The sequence below is a fragment of the Colletotrichum gloeosporioides genome (genome assembly GCF_011800055.1).
Source record: "Colletotrichum gloeosporioides strain Lc1 chromosome Unknown consensus_59, whole genome shotgun sequence".
Classification (NCBI taxonomy): Eukaryota; Fungi; Ascomycota; class Sordariomycetes; order Glomerellales; family Glomerellaceae; genus Colletotrichum; species Colletotrichum gloeosporioides.
Genome location: NW_025544704.1, coordinates 273,392 through 289,796, shown reverse-complemented (window position 1 = coordinate 289,796; position 16,405 = coordinate 273,392). Strand labels below are relative to the sequence as shown.

At 54.4% G+C, this 16,405-nt stretch overlaps 5 protein-coding genes across 5 annotated transcripts; 2 read left to right on the top strand and 3 right to left on the bottom strand.

Annotated features, from left to right (window-relative positions):
• Positions 1-247: 247 nt before the first annotated feature.
• GCG54_00000240 (Pescadillo-like) lies at positions 248-2,206 on the top strand (the record flags this gene model as incomplete). The annotated part of the gene is made up of 1 exon (XM_045400381.1): positions 248-2,206. One exon carries the CDS (start codon positions 248-250, stop codon positions 2,204-2,206), a length of 1,959 nt encoding a protein of 652 aa, XP_045262032.1.
• A 389-nt stretch (positions 2,207-2,595) lies between these two features.
• On the top strand, positions 2,596-4,630 carry GCG54_00000239 (uncharacterized protein; the record flags this gene model as incomplete). Its single annotated transcript, XM_045400380.1, has 2 exons — positions 2,596-2,850; positions 2,912-4,630. The coding sequence occupies 2 exons, from the start codon at positions 2,596-2,598 to the stop codon at positions 4,628-4,630; spliced, it is 1,974 nt and encodes a 657-aa protein (XP_045262031.1).
• Positions 4,631-4,744: 114 nt separating this feature from the next.
• On the bottom strand, positions 4,745-5,521 carry GCG54_00000238 (uncharacterized protein; the record flags this gene model as incomplete). Its single annotated transcript, XM_045400379.1, has 1 exon — positions 4,745-5,521. One exon carries the CDS (start codon positions 5,519-5,521, stop codon positions 4,745-4,747), a length of 777 nt encoding a protein of 258 aa, XP_045262030.1.
• A 1,608-nt stretch (positions 5,522-7,129) lies between these two features.
• GCG54_00000237 (Kinesin-like protein bimC) lies at positions 7,130-10,778 on the bottom strand (the record flags this gene model as incomplete). Its single annotated transcript, XM_045400378.1, has 4 exons — positions 7,130-8,002; positions 8,053-8,505; positions 8,558-10,267; positions 10,317-10,778. The coding sequence occupies 4 exons, from the start codon at positions 10,776-10,778 to the stop codon at positions 7,130-7,132; spliced, it is 3,498 nt and encodes a 1,165-aa protein (XP_045262029.1).
• Positions 10,779-13,754: 2,976 nt separating this feature from the next.
• Positions 13,755-14,510, bottom strand: GCG54_00000236 (uncharacterized protein; the record flags this gene model as incomplete). Its single annotated transcript, XM_045400377.1, has 2 exons — positions 13,755-13,881; positions 13,933-14,510. The coding sequence occupies 2 exons, from the start codon at positions 14,508-14,510 to the stop codon at positions 13,755-13,757; spliced, it is 705 nt and encodes a 234-aa protein (XP_045262028.1).
• Between the last annotated feature and the right edge of the window lie 1,895 nt (positions 14,511-16,405).

The following is a 16,405-nucleotide window of genomic DNA, read 5'->3' as shown; positions in this document are numbered from 1 at the left end:
TGGGGCCGTTCCACCGATTAGATAGCAGCGCCCAATGAGCGCCCTTCTGAATCTGCGCTAGTCCCTCCCTAGATCTTATCAAGGCGGTGAACTCCCGGCAGAAAAAATCAATGGAAAAAAAAGTTCAGAGAGTCGAGAAACAGGTGCCCCGCTGCGACAGGAAGTTTTGATAGCTTCTGAACCGTCCAACCACCACCACCACCCTTTTTCTTTTCCCACCCAACTTTGACGACCACCAACCGCCAAGATGGCCAGGATCAAGAAGAAGGGACAGGCCGGAGCGGCCAAGAACTACGTTACCAGAAACCAGGCCATCCGCAAGCTGCAGATCAGCCTGCCTGATTTCCGCAAGCTCTGCATCTGGAAGGGAATCTACCCTCGCGAGCCGCGCAGCAAGAAGAAGGTCTCCAAGTCCTCCACCGCCTCCACCACCTTCTACTACGCCAAGGACATCCAGTACCTCCTGCACGAGCCGCTGCTCCAGAAGTTCCGCGACCAAAAGGCCCTCGAGAAGAAGATCTCGCGCGCCCTCGGCCGTGGCGATGTTGGCGATGCAAAGAGGCTCGAGAAGAACGCCGCCCGCCCCGAGGAGACGGGCAAGCCGCGATACACCCTCGACCACGTCATCCGCGAGCGCTACCCTACCTTTGTCGACGCCATTCGCGATCTCGACGACTGCCTTTCCATGCTCTTCCTGTTCGCCAACCTGCCTTCGTCCTCGTCTGTTCCGGCCAAGATGATTGCGCGCTGCGAGCGCCTGACGCTCGAGTTCCAGCACTACCTGATCGTTTCGCAGGCCGTCACCAAGTCTTTCCTCTCGATCAAGGGCATCTACTACCAGGCGAACATTCAGGGCGAGGATGTCTTGTGGCTGGTTCCTTACAAGTTCAACCAGAGGGTTGTTGGCGACGTCGATTTCCGCATCATGGGCACCTTCGTCGAATTCTACATGACCCTCCTGGGATTCATCAACTTCCGTCTGTACACCTCAATCGGCCTCAAGTACCCTCCCAAGTTCGACAAGAACATGGACGACAAGTCTGCGGAGCTCGGCGCCTTCACTATCGAGGGCCAGAACCGCGCTGTCGCCGAGCAGAAGCAGATCGCCAACGGAGAGGAGCACCACGTCGACCCCAAGACGCAGGCTGCCGTGAACAAGGTTATCAAGAAGCTCAAGGACACCGACGTCGACGACGAGAAGACGGAGGAGAAGGCCGAGTCTACCGAGGAGTCCACCGACGCCATCGACAAGTTCGAGCCCGCCGCCCCCGGTGGCGACGTCCTCCCCCAGCCCGAGTACTCCAGCTCCGACCGTGGCAAGCTCTTCGCCAACTGCACCTTCTTCCTCTCCCGTGAGACCCCGAGACAACCTCTCGAGTTCCTCCTGCGCTCCTTCGGCTGCAAGCGCATCGGTTGGGACGCCGTCCTCGGCGAGGGCGCCTTCACGACCAACGAGCGCGACCCTACCATCACCCACCAGATTGTCGACCGTCCCCAGATCTACGCTGCGCAAAACGAGGGAGGTGACGGAGAAGACAACCAGACATCCCAGAAGCTCGCGCCTAACCAGCGCGTGCCCGGCAGGATATACGTCCAGCCTCAATGGGTCTGGGACAGCATCAACGAAGAGGAGCTGAAGCCCGCGGACCAGTACGCCCCCGGCGCGCAGCTGCCTCCCCATCTCAGCCCCTTTGTCAGACAGGTCCAGGGCGCCTACGACCCCACCATCCCTCTCGAGGAGCAGGAGCCCGAAGGCGAGGCCCTTGCCGAGAGCGAGGACGACGGCGAGATGGACGTCGACGAGGAGGATGCCGACAACGACATGGAGGTTGCCGGATCCGAGGACGAAGAAGAAGAGGGTGACGACGACGACGAGGCCGCCTCTGCGGACGAGGACGAGGAGCTGTCCGACGACGAGGAGGTGCAGCGCCAGATCGAGCTTGAGGCCGAGCTCGCTGGCGGCAGCGTCAAGCGCAGGGAGACGAAGCCCAAGACCAAGAAGGAGGCGGCGCGCAAGGCGCACGCCAAGAAGGTGGCCGAGGAGGCCGAGGACATTGAGCGCGCCAAGGGCATGCTCAGCAAGAAGAAGAGGAAGCTGTTTGAGCAGATGCAGTACACTAATAACAAGAAGAGCGCCGAGGACGAGAAGCTGAGGTCCAAGAGGAGAAAGCTGGAGAAGCAGCTGAACAAGAAGGCGAAGGCGTAAAAAAAGAATTAGTTTCTTGTTTTTTCCTGATGTAGACTGTATGTAGTTGGCGTTCGTTATACCATAATTGTGGTGTTGGGAAAAGAAATGCAATTGCTTGATGTACATTTGACTCTCTTGCATTTGTGACTGACATGAAAAAAAGCGCTCCTGGCGATGAGTTGTATGGTGTGAGTTGTTGCCTTGCTGTGAGAGAACTTTGCTTGATTTTCGGTGAGTTTCGGTGTAATGTGGGCGGGCCCAACTTTTTCCCTTCTTCACCTCACTTTTACACACTTGCAATCAACGGTCCTGCCGCCAAAACAGACTTTCCTTCATCGCTAGCGGTAAAATCTATTCTGGAATGACCTCCCATTGAGACTTTCTGTCTTTTTCTATGACGTGCCATCATGACGGCCAACGAGGAACAGTGGGACCTCGACACCGATGAGATCCGCTCAATCGATTCGGAAGAGCTCTACGAGACCAGACCCAACCGCTGGAAGGGCAGCAAAGCGACGTGGCACGTCTACACGCAGGAGGAGCGCCTAATTTACAGATCGCTCGAAGAAGTCCGCAACCGCGACCTGTCGGTTCACCTGTACAATGCGTTTGCGCTGAAAAATCGCGAGACCCGCGTGGGTGCAGCAGAGCCTGATGCAGATGTGAGGAGCAGCACTCTGACCCTATCTTCCAATGTACCAGCTGCTGATTCAACTTTCACAGGACGCGGACAGACCGCTCGAGGACATTGTGGATGATGGTGACTGGCGCCCACCAAACCCGTGGACTGCCTGGCCTATGAACACGCAGACTGTACCCGGCGACGACTTCCTGAAGCAGACGCATGACGAGGACGATGAGTTCACAATCCGGTCCAATGCGCCTCAGATGCCCAGCACCGCCCTTGAAGACGAGCTCACAGCGACGATTCTCAGGCAGGCCAAGGAACGCTTCTACCAACGGCAGGAAAAGTACAGGCGGAAAGAGGCCGCTGCACAGCATGTTGCCGCCGCAACGTCGCAATCGGCGGCAACGATGTCAGGCGTCACCTCAGACGACGAGGACGACTTCAAACCTCCAGCGGAAGATGAGCCACAACCAGAGCCTACCGAGAGGCCTCCACAGACTCAACGGACAAAGACGTACGAAGCAGTCGTCTCCGCCAACGACGACCTCTCCGCAGACCTCCTTCGCCCGTCAGTCAGGCACATCCTGACCATGATGGACAACACCTTGACGACCCTGCACAACGCCCGCCTGGCGGGCCTGAGCTACATGACCGACTCTTCCGCCTCGGCGACAGACCTCTCCGACGCGGAGGGCTCCGACAGCGCCGTCTCCCGGCGGTCTCGGTCGCGCACGCCGTCGAGGAAGGGTGGGAAGCGAAGCCGGTCGCGGAGTCAGGCGCCGCACACACCGGAACCGCGCACGCCGGAGCCAGAGCGCAGCGCCTCTGGCAAGAGGGGAAAGGGACGCCCGAGGAAGGTCCAGACGCCATTGCCGGGGGAGACGGAGAGGGAGATGGTAATTCGGATTGCGCGGGCGCAGAAGAAGAAGATCCCAGCTGCATCTGATGCAGAGGATGATAACGCCAACGTAGATAACGATGCCGCAATCCACGAAAACGACGCGGACGATGAAGACATGAGCCCCGAAAAGCGCCGTCCCACACCAAAATCCCCCGCCAGATCTCCCCGCAAAAAGCGCGACCTGCCCCCCGAAGCACGCATGGAGGCCCGGACCAAAGCCCGCGAGGCGATGCTCGGCAACTGGGGCCTGCGCGACTGGAGCGACGTCCTCGGCGCGGCGTCCATCTCGGGCTTCAAGCCGGACGTCGTCGCGCGCGCGGCGCAACGGTGTGCGGATCTATTCGGGCAGGGGATGGACATGCAGACTCTCGTCGAGGGCCCGGCGTCTAAGAGGTCGAAGCCGCAGAGGACGCGCTATCTCCCCGGGATGCGGCGCCACCGCGCGGTTTCGTTGTCGAGCTCGGAGGACGAGGGGGACCGCGTGGATGCACGGGGCCGGAAGAGGCGGGCGCGCAGCCGTGGGAGGGAGAGTGTTGCGCCTAGCGATTCCGAGGCGAGGGCGGGGAGTAGGAGGCGGAGTGCGTCGCGGTCGTCTTCAGTGGGATTGTTCTTCTGTCCTGTTGCGGGGTGTGAGAGGGCGGCGGAGGGGTTCGGGAGGAAGGCTAACTTGCAGAGGCATGTTGCGAGGGTCCATCCTGGCCAGGCGGTTGACGTGGACGACGTGGAGAGTGAGAATGAGATGTTTGGGGCGGTGCATGTCGATGGGTTCTTGAAGCCTATCCGGGCTAGGAAGGGCTGGAGGGCTGAAGACACCGGGATGAGGAAGCGGAAGAGGCATTATCGGGGCCGGAGGCTTCAGAGCGGTGATGAGGGTAGTGCTGGAGGTGAGGAGTCGTTTTGGGATTCTTCATGATGGGGTGCGTTAGAGACATGGTATACCCAAAGTAATAAAGGCAACTGATTATTATTGACACGCTCTTGGGAAATGCTTCGTTGACCTACGCCTGTACATGACGGGATTACAAAATCACCCAGACTTCTCCCGGAATTGCCTGTCTACTTCTTTGGCAAAGTCACCAATCGTGTCAAATCGCCACTCAAACCCAACATCCCCCTTCAACCTCTCATAATCCCCGCCAACACCCTCTCCCTCCTTCGTCTCCCCCCCTCTTGAGATCCACACGCTCCTCAAACCCAGCTCTTTCGACGGCACATGGTCAGCCGTCAAACTCCTCGCAACGTGCAGCAGCTCCCCCTTCTCCCGATCAACGCCCAACTCCTCCTTGGCGTGCTTGAACAGGTACTCAAAGTTGCGGTGGGACGGCTTGTAACTACCAATCTCCTGCGCAATGTACACCCCGTCAAACTCGACCGGGCTGAACTGCTTCACGGACCCAGCGATGTTGTCCGCGTCAATGTTGGAGAGGATGATGAGCTTGTAGTGCTTCTTCAGGATCTCCAGCCCCGTGTTGGTGTCGGGGAAGGGCGGCCATGTACCCGGCAAGGTCCCGAATTTCTGGACCTCTTCGTCGGAGACGGAGACTTTGAGCTCGGAGGCAAGGGTGGCGAAGGAGCGAGAGAGGTTGATGTTGTAGCGCAGCTCTGGCTCGGCGACTTGGAGCTTCGCGGAGAGGGTGTCGAAGCGCTGCAGGAGGAGGACTGGGTTCTGAGCCTCAGGGTTGTTGGAGGGGAGGCGAGAGGAGATTGGAGTGAGAGCGGAGCGGAGGCCTTGCTCCCATTGTATGAGGGTGCCGTAGCAGTCGAAGGAGAGGGCTTTAAAGGATGTCAGGTCAGGAAAAGCCATTTTGAGAGGGGTCTGGGAAGGATATGATTGTGTTATTGAAATAAGACTGAACACCGAATGTATTATAAAATGCAAACGATTCAAAGACCAAGGTAGGCAGGTGTGTAAATTTCGACGCTTTTATATGATTGACGTCGACAGACTGACGTAGTCTTAGAGACGACTCCTCAAGGGCGTGGATGACGAGCGGGGAGGCGGTAGCCAGTCAAATGTCACCTCCTTCTAATGGCAGCCGTCTTTTTGAAGACATTTTTGCCTCCAATATCTGTTATACCTGGAGACCTGAGCTCTGGGATATCTATAGCTTTGTCGACACTATTCTTAACCGTGTCGAGTTTCACTCCGCTCATCTTTGGCGTCTGTCTATTGTAACGCAGGGCAAGACGTCGTCAAGCAGTACTACACCAACATCGCGGAGCTGCATTGAATTACACAGCGCCACTGTCATAAGCAATTGAATTCATCGATTTCGGCTTGTTTCTGTACTATGCCGGTGGCTCGGATCATTCATTGAGGTGCCAAGGACAACTCTTAATCGCCTAGGCTGTTGAGGAAGGCATTCATTTTAATTCTGCGCAGCTAGGGTTCGCTTACAAAACACCACTCTAGACAAAGAAGAACGCAACGCATATCTGGTGACTGTAGTAAAGCAAATGAATTTCTGATGCCAGTTTGAGTGAATGCTCATTTATAAATTGACTGCATTTGCCGCAGGGGGTCTTACTTCGTTCACGCAATACCGCGTACCAAACTCTACTAGAAATGCGCATGTTTTCTGAAAGTTAACAAGTGCGATCGTCGACAACCCTACTCCATATCCCGGATCAACACTTTATTATCCATGCCGCTGCTGGTTGCTTATTTATGAAGATACACAGAAGACAGAGAAGATGAAGAATGAAACGTAGATGTCATCACTTTACGGATTCAGTGACCACCTTACCATCAGTCCATGAGCGACACAGATGTGAGGACACATGCCAGACCAATGCGAAAAGAGGACAGAAACGACACTGATTCTGGCGTCAAACAAGTTGCTGAAGCCCTCCCTTATAAACTGCCGAAGCCATCCGGAGCCTGAATATGCTTCACAATATTCAGCTACCGTTCGAGTCATCGTAGTTCAACGCAGCATCACCCACGCGATATTCACCTGCGCAATGAATCCCAGACGACGACGACGACCAGAAATCAAATGAATGTCTTCTCCATCGCTGTTAATGAATCATGCTTCACTAAAATCAGGTTGTCTCCGTATTCGACGCTCATCATCAGAGAAACCGTCAATAATAAACCTTACCATCGAATCTCAGAACTTGGGTGAACGATCACGGCAGACTTCAATTGTCAACACGCACAGACGTTCATGGAGTGGCAAACAATCCATTGCAGTAACAGGAACGTTGTTTTCAAATGTAACAACCTCAAAAGAAGTCAAGGGTATCAAGAATACCAATAAGCCTACACCCAAAAACACAAAAAGCCCAATCCGCCATCCAAACACCCGCGACTGTTATCTGTACAGTTCAACCAGTGACAAACTCTGCCGACACCCAAAACACCAATCTACCGAAATCAACCAATTGCCTTATCCATAGTATCATCTGCTCAATTCAAACGAGGGCTCTTCCTGCGAGGTCCAAGGCTCTGAGAGAACGAAGAAGGGGGCACGTTCTCCCGTCCTTCGATGGGGAGCAGGCTAGTCTGCTTGCGCGGGCCCTTGCCCTGGAACCTAGTCGAGGTGCGCTTGTTGAAGAGGAGCGGGGCCGTGTTCTCGTTGATGGACATTATGCTCGCCGAGGGGTCGAAGGTAAGGTTGCTAGTCGTGTTAGGGTTGACTTCCCGCAGACTCATTGTAAAGGGGGGCATCTCCGAAATCATGCTGAGGGTCGACATACGGGTCGACTGGCGCGCCGGCGGCGAGCGGTGGAGATCTGGGTTGTCAATGTCCGAGAAGACCATCGACTCGCCGACTGGCTTGGTCGGGGTGGATTCGTCCTTCATGTTGGCTAGGAGGGCTTCGTGGGCCTCGGTCCGGGGGAGGTTGGTCGGGTACTGGTACTGCATCTTCATAGGGGTCGCGCCGGTTGGTTGGTACTCCTTGATGTTGGTGGACTCAATGTCCTTGCGGAGATTGCTCAGCGGCTTGCACAACTCCTGGGTGAGCGGCTCCAGACCATCTTGCATCTCCTCGGTCTCGGTCTCCATCTCCTCACCAAGGTCCTTGACGCGGTCGAAGGTGACCTTGAAGTGGTCAGAGATGTTGCCAAAGGACTGCTCGACAGTCGAAGACAACCCCTCCATAGACTCGCCGTGCTTCTCGTGGTGCGACGCGTTCTCGGAGCGGGCGCGGGTGACGAACGCATCCAAAGACTCCATTTGGACGTCCAGATCCTTGAGCTGTTCGTCGACAACACGGACGGTCTCGGCGTGAACTGACTTGGTGGTTTCTTGGATAGCGGTACTGTGGTCGTTTGCGGTCTAGGTTTGTCAGTTTGTGTTGTGCTGTTGACGGGGCCTAGTCTACTCACATTCCAGTCATCCTTCAACTTGTTCTTCATCGTGTCACGGGACTTGGCAACATCTTCCAGAAGCTGACCCTCCTTTGAGTCCCAGATGTCCATGTCCTCAGAGTACTGAGTGACGCTGTCCAGTAGAGCCACATTCGAGTCCAGGACGCTACGCTGCAGCTGAGAAGTCTTCTCAGCCAGGCGAGTCTCCTGAGTCTCGGCCTGCGCGTTGATAAGAGTAGTGATCTGAGCGAGCAGGTTCTGGCGATCTTGCGCAGCTTGCTTCCTCTCGTCTTCCAACACTTGTTGCATCTGATCAGAGATGTTGGCATTCTGTTCAACAACAGTGTTGGTGGCGGCTTGGAGCTGTTGTCTGAGTCTATCAGATTCACTTCGCTGCTCGGTAATGTGCTTCATGAGGTCCTCAAAAATGCCCTTGAACTCCTTGCCCAGAGAGCTGTATGAAGAGTGGAGCTGCAAAGATGTTAGCAAATTGTTCCCAATGGTGACTGCATGTTTTATTTACCTGGCTGTGGAAGGTGTCCAGCTCACTGAGGACATCCGCAGCGATGCGCTCGGCAGCACCAGCAATCGCCTGCAGGCTGTCGCCTACTCGCTCCTTGACGTGGTCACGAACAACCTTGATCTCCTCAAGGACGTCGTCCATCTCATCCTTGGACTTCTCCTTCTGCTCCAAGAGCTCTCTCCTTGACTCGGTGAACGACTCCAGCTGCTCATCCAAGAACTTCTGAGTATCAGACAGCTTCTTCAACTCCTCGCTAACAAAGGTGTTCATGCGCTCAGAAATGCCCGAGATGTTCTCCCGCTGCCTGTTCTGGAAGCTTTGGACTCTCTGCTCAACAATGCTCGTCACCTCAGAGACCTCGGCTTGGGCAGTGCCCCAAGCGCTGCGGTTGATGAACTGAAGGTCAGACTTGCGCTTGTTCTTGGCTCGTAGTCCGTCGACGTCGCTGACAGTCTTTTGCAGAGTGGCAATCAACTCGCCACCAACCTCAGCCAGCTTCTCTTCGGTCTCTTGGTGGGCCTTGCGAATGTGTGTCTCCTCAGACAGGCTCTTGCGAGTAGCCGCCAGAACAAGCTCTGTCTGGTCGAGAACACCCTGTGTCTCATCAAGCTCAGCCTTGGTGCCCTCATGATCCTTCTTCAGGCCCATGAAGCTCGAGGTAAGAGCAAAGAGTTCTTGGACCTTGTTCTTCAGATTGTTCTCGAGGGTCTCCATCTTGGCCGCCTGCTCCTCCACAACAATGCGTCGCGACTCGCTTTGAGCAGTCATCTCCTCGTAGGACTCGTTGGAGAGGTAGACACCGTTGCGCTGCCGAGTAGTAATCAGCTCGCTCTTCAGCCTCTCGATCTCCGTTGCGAAGTCTCTAAGCAGCATCTTCTTGTTGATCATGGCGTTAAGCTGCGGCTTATTGCGAATGTTTTTGGCGCGGAAAGCATAGTCGAGTGTGGAAATTGTTTCTTCGAGGTTGCTCTTTGCAGGCGAAATCGTTGCAATAATGCACGTCTTTGTGCGTCCACCAAGAGAGTCTTGGAGAAGTCGAGTGAGCTTGGACTCTCTGTAGGGAATGTGCTGGCTGCGGTCGACCAGAGCATTAATGACTCGGCCAAGAGTCAGCAGACTCTTGTTGATCAAGCCTGCCTCAGCGGCGCGCTTGTTCTCGGCACCGGATCGCTGAATGTTTTCGCTACCGGCCAAGTCGACCAAGTTCAGCTTGCCGGCACTAACGTAGTCCTCCTCTCCGTCTTCGCCCTTCTTGCGGACGTAGGCGGTAATGGTAAACACGGTGTGACTTCGACTACTGAGATCGTTGCAGTTGGTGGCTGCGACCTCACGCCTCAAGCTTCCAGCCTGAAGAACCTTGATACCCTCGGACGCGGTCTTGATGTGCCTCTCCTCCATGCCCTGGACGACTGTGGTTGCATGGCCCCTCCTTGATGTGTCGTCGTAGATCTTAAGCTTGTGGCGGTCTTCTTCGACGGAGATCAGATCGCGGAGCTCTTCGTTGTAAAGCTCAATGAAAGAGCACTTGACGCAGCTCTCGGTGTCGTCGACCTCTAGTTTGTTGAACAGGGCGTGGAGGACTCTTGGGATAATGCCGGCATTGTCGTTCAAGAGGCCCAAAGTCTCGGTCATGTCACCAGACATGGTGTAGGTCTTGCCAGTGCCCGTTTGGCCGTAGGCGAAAATGGTGCAGTTGAAGCCGGCAAGCATCTGCAATGATGTCAGTACGGTAATGGAACCATGTGATTTCACTACCAACCTCCTCCAGGATAGGCTTGACGACATCGTCGAAAACCATAGTCTGGTCGGCCGCGGCGGAGAAGACGCGGTCAAAGTTGTATGTCTTGTTGCTGAGAGCGTTGGCGCCGAGGGACAATTCAATGTTCTCGCCCTTCGCGCCGTCTGCGCGGACAACCTGGGCGCTGTTCTCGCGAACCTCGCGCTCATTGCGGCCTCTGCATCTGACGACGACGCTGATGTTTGTCCCACCGCCGGGTGCCTCGTACTCGTAGTCGCGCTCCTTGCGCTTCGTCGCGGTCGTGGCTGTGGATGCGACAGACTCAGCAGGCGAGGTCGCGCGGCTCCTGTCGATTTTTGAAGGCCCGCTCTGGTAGCGTAGGTTGGAGGTTCTAGTCGTCGTCGGGCGCACGCTCGTGCGACTGGCGGCGGCGGTGCGGAGGTTCGACGAGGCCGTCCTCGTCAGCTCCCGTCTGGAGCTCATGTTGTGATGTGGTGTGTGGTGAGGTTAGTATTGGCTGTTGGTGCAAAGCGAAGAAAACAACGCGGCATGTGTATGAACTGATACTTGCAAGACTTCTGGGAACTTGCTGGAAGAGAGAAGGATTGCGGCGTGTGGATGATGTATTGAATGTCGGAGGTTGTGTGTGGTGGTGTTGACAGGTGCCAGGGTAAAGTAAATACAACATGCGCGCTAAGTGGGGGGAAGCTCTGCAATTGGCTGCCGGAAGGCCCCGTCACCCGGGCAACGACTTGACCCGCTCCCGCCTGTCTTGTTATTCTCCTCTTTTTTCTATTTGGACGGCTCACCGAAACCGGGGGTTGTTCACCGAGGAAGGCCATGACCATCAGTTCGTGCTGGCTTGCGCGCGTGATCAGTGCTTCTTCGTAGGTCTCTTCGTGTCTTGGTCTTCCGAACATCACAGGCTCCACAACCTCCACGACGCCAATATGCTGAGTAGGACCGGATGTTGGCGTTCGTCATTATTGCATCTGCTTAGGCATATGGAATGCGGCACAGTCATGTGGGCCTTCAATGATTGATACAGCCGCTGTTCTCTTCTTCGTCGCAAATGCGCTTCGTGTGGCTGTGGTCCAGTGTAGGCGCAAGGCGCAGCTCCCAAAATGGAATAATGAACACCACGAAGCCTGGTCATGGGTGTGTAGAGCGTTATCGCTCCAATAGAGATTTTCCTCACGTATCCAATCATGTTTCCTTTCCCGTTGTTGGCTGCAGCTGACACCTAACAGGGGATGTGCTGCCTGTTGAACTCGACTCGACAGCACACATCTCTCCTCCTGCTAACCTCAATTAAAATCAGGCTGGCGCCCTGCTGAGTTGTCCAACGTTCCACATCAATCAATGTCTATCATTTCAACCGAGAGCCTTTAGGCATTTGCGAGTCATCATTGTCAATTTCATTCCGAGAAGTACGATGCCCCAATACCAGTATAAGCCTCTGGGCCAAGGCCAACTTCGAATACTCAAGCTCTTTCCTGGAGAGTTCGACGACCCATTATGGGGACGGCTCGACCATTGCAGGTTCGATCCGCCGCACACTCTGCCGACATATGAGGCGATTTCATATGCATGGGGAAATCAAGATAATCCAGAAACGCTGACACTGGTTGGCAATTCTCTTGTTTCGCTAGCGAACCTTACGCTGAGACCCGATACCACGGTTATTACGAGGGAACATTCGCTACATATCGGACAAAATTTAGCCTCAGCTCTCCGCGACCTACGTAGCACGTCTGAAGCTCGAATTATCTGGTGCGATGCCGTCTGCATCAATCAACAAGACCTGCCCGAACGAGCAACTCAAGTCCAACGCATGGCGGACATTTTTCGCCATGCGCATAGAGTTGTTGTCTGGCTTGCTCCTGATAACGATCATCTTTCTCATGCGATGCGCATGCTCGACGAGATCGGGTGTCACGTAGAGTTGGACGACGACAACGATCCTTGTACGATTGAGGGAATGGATGACATTTTGCGCGACGACTATCTAGTGCCGTTCAGTATTTACGACTGGCAATGCGTCGTTGATCTGATCAGCCTTCCCTGGTTCTCGAGAGTTTGGGTCAGACAAGAAATAAGCTTGGCAAACAATTCGGCCACAATTGCCAGCGGAAGGCACCGACTGCTTTGGTCCAAGTTCTCCTCTGCTATGTATTACCTCGAAGTCAAGCTGAAGTGGGATGAGATTGCCGTAAAAGCAGATCAGATGCCTTCAATAACTACGGCTGTCAAAAAGGTGTGGCATTTGATTGATTCCAAGAACTATCCAGGCGATTCCATGTTTGTCGTCAGAAAACTGGATGGATGCCAATGTACAGATCCGCGCGACAGGATCTATGGCATTATCGGCCTTCAAAAGGACCTTGACATTCATGTCGACTATGGCAAACCCGTGAAAGAGGTGTATGCCAATTGGGCCGTGGGATATTATAAACACCGCCTTTCACTTAAATTTCTCCACCGGTGCGAAATGGCTAGCAGCCCCAGCTGGGTTCCGGATCTAGACAACCCGCCGAGCCTGCGGCTGCGTGTAAGTTCAGCCAGTGCAGGAAAATGTCAGGGGGTCTTTGATCCTTTACCAGACAAGTCATGTAAGCTGTTGGCGACTCGATGTGGGATTGTCAATCAGCATACCTCAACAATGCCGTCGGAGCCCAACCTCGAAGTTCTTCAGGACACACTCGAGTCTTGGATACTTCAATTTTTCCCTGGAGGTTTTCAATCTCGCGATAGCCTAGCGATGAACGACCTAGCAACGACAGTCAGTGGTGGTCGCGCAACCGAATACAGATCCAGAAGGGGTACATTTAGTATGCTCGATGTCCAAACAGTGCTGCTACAAAGCAGCGAAGAGTCTTCCCCATCGAGGCACAGACAAAGCCGCATCCCTCCAAAATTGGTTGTAGAATTCAAACTTTTACTACCTAATGCGGCAGTCTTCACCACTAACGAGGGTCACTTCGGTCTAGGGTCTGGAGCAGCTCGCAGAGGGGACGAGATCTTTGTGGTATTGGGTTGCCCCTTTCCGATACTGATGAGGCGTGTAAAGGACTCTAAGTACATCGTAGTTGGGCCTTGTTATATTCCTCACTTATCTCATGGTGAAGCTGTTCTTGGGCCTTTGCCGGATGGATGGAAAATGATATTTAACGGGTCGGGTAATGAAATCTTCATCACACCCGATGGCAGCGAAACTCTCGAGGATCCTCGTCTGCCGAAAGAGCTGCCCTCTGGTTGGACGCAAGATGAACATCACGAGGAGGTTTTGTGTTGGAAAAGATTTGGCGACCAGGACTGTCAGCTATTCGATCCTCGTCAGACATCAGAGAAGCTCGAGGCTCGAGGTGTCAAGCTAGAAATGATTACAATTGTATGACTTTGCGGCGGACTTCTCAAACAACCTAGGTCCCGATTTTCGCAAGCAGATAGACAATCCAATTAGCTAACGATGGATTCGTCCCTCTCAACGCAACTCATCTTCATAAGTGCCCCAGGCCAGATTGAGCCGTCACCTCTCGTCATCTCAAACTCGGCAACAAGTCTGAACCCGTGCTTCTCATAGTATCTGTTCTCTGTTAGCAACTAATCCCAAGATAATACCCAGTTTCAAACTCACCTCACCAATCCTCCACCATTACCAGACCAAGCATCCAGATACACCTCCCTCAATCCCTTCTCAACAGCATACGTCCCAGCCCACCCAAGCAACGCCTCCCCAGCACCCTTCCTCAACCCCCCGGCCCTAAAATCAGAAATCAAAACATCAACATAAACAAAATCCTTCCGTCCCTCCAACTCCTCCCTAATCTTCTCAACACGGAACTGATTCTTCACATGGCCCGGCACCCACCCCTCCCTCACCATCGCCATCCCAACAGGAAGATACCGCCTCCCGTCCCCAGCCTCCCGGCACCGCAGCCCCGCTCCCGCCTCCGTCCCATCCTCAAGCTCAACCTCCGCCACGAAAATCCTCAGCGCCTCCTCCGCCTCCCCCGTGGCCCGATACCTCTCCGACGTCCGCACATCCTTGATCGTTTCTTCGACGAAGCCGTCCTTCTGCGAGAAGGGCGTGGAGCCCCACATCGCGCCGCTGCCGAGCGCCGCGAGGGCCGCGAGGGTCGAGTCAAAGGCTGCGACGATGAAGGCGACGTCGTCTTCGGCGGTGGACGCGTCGCGGATGGTGATTGTAGCCATGCTTTGGTGGGGTGGCTTGGTACTTGATGGGTTTGAGGGGAGGGTGAGGTTGGTGATGAGGGGAAGGTGTGACGTTGGTTTAAGGCGCGGATGATCCTTTTGGGAGGGTGAGAGATAAGCGAGCCGGTTGGTTGCAGGGCTTCGTATCTCTCAACGTTTGCTACGAATGTTTGCACTGTCAACCAGAAAAGGAAGGTATCTTGTTGAAACCGAGTTGGAAATGCTAATGATAACCCAAATAGTCTACATCATGAGAGAACGTGAGTTGTGATGAGAGCAAGCTTCGATTAATGGATTGAAATGAGCCGTAGACTTCACGAAGAAGTTCCCTCGGGCGCGTGCAAACTCCACAAAGTCAGCCAGGCTTAGCAGACTTGAATTGACGTTGAGAGCATGATGTCTGCGATATTCAACGCGAAGCTCTCAACGTCGTATTTGGCTCATGTCATACATCAGATGAGTCTCTCCACCACAACCCAAGAAAAAGTCCCCGAATGCTACTTCTTGAGTCACGCTGTTTTTCGGGCAGTAACAGTCTCAGTAGTATTCGTGCGACAGTCCCGATTGCCATTCGCCATCCATCTCATCGGGCCTCAACGAGACAGAAGCATGTTTCGACGTCCGCTGCGACGCTGTGAGTTGCCTCACGTTCACGACACACGTTCGACGCAGTTGCTCACTCACTGAGCGAAGACAGGAAGAGCCCGTGGGAGATGGTTATTGGGCTGCAAAATGAGGCTTGACTAGCAAGAAACAAGAGTCATTGGGGTGAGGTTTGACGGTGGTTGAATGAGAGAAGCTCAGTCATCGGGCAGTAGAACCAAGACGAGAATGATATCACGGCTTACAAAACTCATTAATCCTCAATCACCAATCCAACATATCGTAATACAAGGTCGGGAATAAGGAGGCACCGGCTGATCACGTGGGATGACGATGTCCGATAATACATCAGGGAGAGCGTTGCAAGAGAGGAATGAGCGACCCATCCTGCTAAGGCCAGCCCAAAAGCTCTCAGTTGGTAATCCGTCTTAACGTAAAACACGGATGACATTATCCACCGAAGTTCATCACTGCTGCCTTGTTCCGTATTACGACTCGTTACCCTGGACGGGCTGATTCGGTGAGACGGGCGGAACCGATATTACCAATATCGACTACCCGCGTGTCAATCTCGATGATATGGTGGGTAATTCACCAGCGACTCGCCGAATCCGAGCCTTGACTTTCATGAGAGAGCAAATGATTCGGACCTGATAACGGTCTTCATGAGCATGAATGTGGAGCCTCAAGGTCAAAGCCTCTCATGCTCAGATTATCAGGGGCTCACCCTCATCGCACTCAAGGGCAACGCCTCATGCCAAGGAAGCAGTTCTCCGTAGAAATAGAGCGGCCTGACATTCTCCCAGTCGTTTGACAGGTCAATCCTGTCAGCGGAGCGGCCGAAATGCCATGCCATTCTTCAGTACGTGGACGATTCCCAGCGCTGTAACAACGTGGGTCTGCCGTTGTCTCGAGCATGCTCCTACATAGTCAGGGCATATCGTGACACGGGACAGCCTGATGTCCATCACGTGTTGGTGCCGTATTTACGGCAGCCATACATGAAGAGTGTTGGTCCGGGCATTGGAGCCCAATCGGACTGCCACCAGGTCTAGGTCTGCCTTTGTCCGCCGCCCCGGATATGTCTGCGATCTCTCTTAGTGCCAGGCTCTGCGAGACAGATCACCATGACTGATGCTGTCGTTCATGCATGAAATGCTGCCATATCCAAGCAACCCAGGAGCCCAGCAGCGTTGTACTTGAGGCTGGGATTGGGCTGGGTTGCGAAGGCGGTCGTTCAAGCAGTCACATTAGCTGACCCACGCAGCCAAGACTTGCCGTCGTTGGGCTCA